This window comes from Montipora foliosa, chromosome 3 (assembly GCF_036669935.1).
Source record: "Montipora foliosa isolate CH-2021 chromosome 3, ASM3666993v2, whole genome shotgun sequence".
Classification (NCBI taxonomy): Eukaryota; Metazoa; Cnidaria; class Anthozoa; order Scleractinia; family Acroporidae; genus Montipora; species Montipora foliosa.
The window spans coordinates 13,305,059-13,310,058 of record NC_090871.1 but is presented as its reverse complement, the minus strand read 5'-3'; the positions used below and the strand labels follow the sequence as shown (position 1 = coordinate 13,310,058).

At 42.5% G+C, this 5,000-nt stretch overlaps 2 protein-coding genes across 2 annotated transcripts in view; one reads left to right on the top strand and one right to left on the bottom strand.

Moving 5' to 3' along the window:
* LOC137995272 (uncharacterized) overlaps positions 1–1,202 on the top strand; it is a 5,488-nt gene extending 4,286 nt beyond the window's left edge. The window contains exon 4 of the mRNA XM_068840846.1: positions 813–1,202. Coding sequence (XP_068696947.1) covers positions 813–1,114 — 302 coding nt within the window. The 3' untranslated portion in view covers positions 1,115–1,202. The remainder of the gene's footprint in view (positions 1–812) is intronic.
* A 3,020-nt stretch (positions 1,203–4,222) lies between these two features.
* Positions 4,223–5,000, bottom strand: part of LOC137996822 (SWI/SNF-related matrix-associated actin-dependent regulator of chromatin subfamily A containing DEAD/H box 1-like) — a 26,872-nt gene continuing 26,094 nt past the window's right edge. Inside the window, exon 23 of the mRNA XM_068842413.1 lies at positions 4,223–5,000. This exon is cut by the window's right edge and continues 1,468 nt beyond it. The gene's annotated coding sequence lies outside the window, so the exon portion shown is untranslated.

The window sequence follows — 5,000 nt, the reverse complement described above, 5'->3', positions numbered from 1 at the left end:
TTGAGAATGAAAATGCGAATGATGATGACGATAAGTCGCGCTAGTCACCCTCCATGCACCTCGAGGAGAGGACCACGAGAACGCAGTTTGATGAGATCGGATCTAAAGCATATAAAATGTGCCTTTGGAAACCCCTATACAGTTCATGCTTTATCCCGCTGGGAGTTGATTTTAATGAGCACGGAAAACCGGTTTGCTCGAAAATAACCCTGGGTAAGGTTGCGATCAACAGAACTCATCTCACGATGATAGTTGGAGGCACAGCTGATGATTACCACGTCAGCCGGACTCCCCAAAGCTCACACTGGGTACAAGGCACAAGGTAAATTGCCACTTATCCAGGACTTAACTTCGGTGAACGGAGGGAAACCGGTGTTTTCCCTATGGGAAGGCGTACGCTAACAAGTTGTATAATGTCGGGTATAATAGTTTCTCCTACGTAATTTCCGCAAGGGTCGCGCCTACCAACTGGTAGTTGGAATGCTTTGTCACTAAAGCTACAGCGGACTCTACTTGTGTGTGTGAGAGGGGGAGAGTATGTCTTGGGTATGTGGTAATGCATTGGCACACCCCTTAAATAAACTATCACAGATAGCATTGTCACTCTCAGTGTAGTTTGATGCACCATACACTGTGTGTTCGAAATCATTATTGGTTTGTTTGGAAGAGGGATCGAGATTTTTTTCCGAGTATGCACGAGTGTTTGTCGACATTCGTTAACCGGGGCAAAAATCTCTTCCCCGCTCCTCTATAACGTAACCATCGTAATATTCGTTTAGCATAAATGTAATTTAAAAATGTGTTTTATTTAGACGCATACTCACCACAGCTTACATGTGCCACAAAGAGAAGAGCCGAGCGACCAGGTGTTCGCGGACGGAAAAGACCCAGATTACGCGGTAAATCACCTCTGGACATAACAGAAGAGTGGTTAACGTTGAGCCGTAAAACAACAGGACCGCTACCTCATAGCAACAGCCTTGTTCGAACAGCCACTGAGGGCCTTCGCAGAACACGAGAGAAAAACGATTGGAACAAGGAAGCCACGCCTCCTGTAACGACGACGGACAAAGTTAGCGGTCTTAGAGCGCGATTTGAGCAATTGTCTAGCTAGAAGTATAACATCAATTAAAATCACCAATAGACTTCATGAAGGATAATCTATTCAGAGAGAAAACGAAAACCCCAGAGTTACAGGTTTTCCTTTCACAGATTAAAAGTTTCTTGGTGGCAGAAATAGAAACCAGAAATAATAATAATTGACATAATGAAATGTATTATTATTATAATAGTAAAAGAAATTGATACTATTTTCGGTGAATTTGAGTTCTTCTCAAATGAGTGTCATGCTTGAAAACGGCTCTCATTAGGGTTAGGACCAGAATGGATCCTCCAAAATAAGGTTGGACTTACATAGTTTGGAAAACATAGTTGAAAAGAAATAACGCTATGATTGATTAAGACGAAGGTTGGAGGCGCGTCGAGTGCAACTTTGCAAGAGCTAAGCACTGGAGCGCCTACTATTCAGATGGTATTTTTGGTAAGAATGTTCGGCCTATTGGTAGTAAGTAAACAGTCCACATTTGGGGAAAACAAAAAGAAAGGAGGAAGGATAGAAGCAATTCTCGCACTTATCTGAACAATTTCCGCGATTATCACTTTATAGACACCTGAAAATTTCAGGTGGCTTCAACTGGATTGGAAACCATGACCCCTGCGATGCCGGTGCAATGCCGTCTAGCAACTGAGCTACGAAGTCTGTGGCTTCATAGCTTAGTTGGTAAAGCATTTTATTATATCTCTCAGATAGTACGCGCGCTGTAATTGGCTAAATTAGCGGGCCGTATTCTACAGTACGGCCCGCTGTACAGCCCGCTAAATTTAAAATTTCGACAAAACATCATCTAGCGAGTTTTTCATGTCATTTCTGTTGCATAAACTTGTACTGAAAACTGTTTGAATCTTGCAAGCAACTATTTCAAACTTAACAGCCAAGAAGCTTTAATTTTTGGGATTTTGGCACGGCATTCTTTGTGGCAGTTGAACCTTCCTCTTCACTTTGACTAGTTTCCTTGCCCACGCGCCGGTTAACCTCAGAGATATAATAAATATCTTACTAACCTAAAGGGGCTTACGCACAGTCTACAATGACTGGTCCGCATCATACGATGACCTCCTATGAAGAGCAAAAATGACAACACTTTACAATCGGAGGCCTCATTTTCATGTTCAAAATAAAGCACGGCATGTTGCCAAGCTCAGTAACTGAACTATTCAACACTAGTCATACAAACTATGATCTCAGAAACGCCGACTTCAGACAGGAAAACTTCAACACTACAAAATATGGCAAACACTCTCTCAAGCATTTTGGACCACTTCTTTGGTCCAAAATTAACCGGGAGCTAAGATCAGTACCTACAATCAGCAACTTTAAAAAAGGCATCAGACGAACAGACCTAGCCTCGTTAATAGATGACTCGTGTAACGACTGTGTCTTTTGCAAGAGTTAGCATCAGTTCGCCTCGCTTCTTACAATCATCGACCAATTGTCGGTTTTCACTCACGTGATCAACATCCATGTTTTTCAACGAAAACAAAAGAAAACGTTAGCATAATAATAGAGTTAAATTCCCGGAGGATTTGGTCGGGGCTCCAACATGGCCGCCCTTTCTTTGTTTAGGGGCTCCAACATGGCGGCCGTGACGTCATCTGAAAACCGAGGATATCCGTCATACCGACCGTTGCCAAAATATTTGAAAAATGTGCTTGTGATCAACTTAGTGAGTATCTTAACGCTAACAACCACTGAGCAACTTTCAATCTGGATTTCGATCTTCACACAGTGCTCTTACTGCGCTGGTTGTGCTGCAAACACTGAGCTGGTCGGTTAATATCGATCTTAAAAAGGCCTTTGACACCATTGATCACAATATTTTCTTACGGAAGCTCCGTACATATGGTGCTGACACAATCGGTGTTAAGTGGTTTGAGTCTTATCTTTTCCGCCAAAGTCAGAGATGTAGTCTTGCTGGCCAGTTGTCTAATGCTGCACCGGTTTCTTGTGGCATCCCACAGGGTAGCATCCTTGGACCACTCTTATTCCTAGTTTATATTAATGATCTGCCAAATTGCCTTAGGTTGACCTCCCCAAGGATGTTTGCTGATGATGCTATCATAACCTTTGCTGCCAGCACATTGACTGATCTTTAAAACGGTTTAAATTCAGAGTTACGAAGTCTTAATCTATGGCTCATTTCCAACAAACTGAGTTTGAATGTTGCGAAGACCGAATTTATGGTTATTGGGTCAAACCAACGTTTACATTCATTCTCTGACAATCAGATAAACATTGAGATTGATGCTAAATTAATCACTAAAGTTAAAGAAGCTAAATCACTAGGCGTGATAATTGACGAACATCTGTCATGGTCTAATCATATAGGTGATCTTAGCAAGAGGATATCTTCAGCTATAGTCGCCCTTAAACGTATAAGACCATACATCTCAGAGCGCACTGCTCTCCAAATCTATCAAGCGTTGATCTTACCCCACTTTGAGTATTGTACCATTATAGAGACTTCACATCGCCCGTCTAGCGTGAACAGTCCGTTTCGACGTATCGATATGGCGAGTGGGCAAGATTTCCTTGCAGGTCCCTAGTTAATCATGCCTATGCTTCTTCTTTTATGAAAACAATAGCGGTGTCACTAGACGTCTTTCAGACAGCAACTCGAAGTACGGGCTCAGTGTCCTGACCTCTGCATGGCAACTGAACGAGACTGATGGTAACCTTTGTAGCATACAAAGCCTTGCCACTTTTATTATGTTGGTCGTGTTCTTGTGCTTATACGCCTTATAGGAAAAGATAGGGAGACTAAGCGCTAATTCTTCGCGCGGGGCCTTAGTAACTCGTTTAGATGGACAAATCAAGACACTCACCACAATGTTTGTCTTGGCCTGTCCTTCCAAACGAGTCATCCAGACTCCTGAGAAGAATTTGCGCCTGGTCTTCCGTACTTTCTTGAGAACTGCGATTACACTGAACTTACACAAGAAAAGGAAAACGGTTGTATCGCACAAAGTCACGACAGCCTTGTCTCCATAAATAAGGCGTATATATATTGACCACACTTGTAAAATCGTCGATCTCCCGATCGATTCTTCCGGTACAGCAATATAGCGGTCGTTGCGTCAAGAGCAACGTAAATTTTACGTTGAATTCTAAAAAAACATTTTTTTATTCAAATTAAAGCATTTTATACTCTTTTATCATGATTAATCGATAAAACCTTTATAATAAATTTCATTTGCCAACAATTCTTTAAACAACGCTGTCAGCAGTGCGCTTCTGAAAATTCTTAATAACAGATGAAAAATAAATTGAACGCCACAGGGAAATCTTTGCTGATGCTAGCTTTTTACATCTTGCCTCATTACAAAAACGAAGTTCTTTGCAGAAGGCGTCTTGCTATGCACAAACCGAGTTCAAAAGGAAGAACTAACCCCATCCCAAAAGGCTGGTTTTCCCCGGCAATGAGAAAGTCGCACTCGGTCGTAAGCTCGTCGGAATCGGAGTTGCAAGGATCCGAACGTTTCCATATTTTTCCGATTCCGCTTGCGACTCCGTCGCTTGCAATCATCGGAGTCGGAGGCGGAATCCGAAGATTAAACCAATCACAAGTTCGTTCTCAGGCCCCTCGAAGATTCTCTGTGACGTCTACGCCTTCGCCCTTGGAGGTAAACAGAGCAGAGCTGTAAAAATGGTGACTTTGCTAGACCTGAGAAGGAGCAGTGTGTTTGATTACTTCTTCCGCTTCCGCTTTATCGTACGGGACGGAGTCGCAAGTGGAATAGGAAGAATTGTTTACGACTCCGTTGTTTGATTTCACTCGATCGTAACGCTCAAAGTTGACTCCGACTTCATCGCTAGTGAAAACCAGCGTCTGACACAAAGAGCTTTTGTCTGCTCTTTTGTCTAATAACAAAAGGGCAACCGT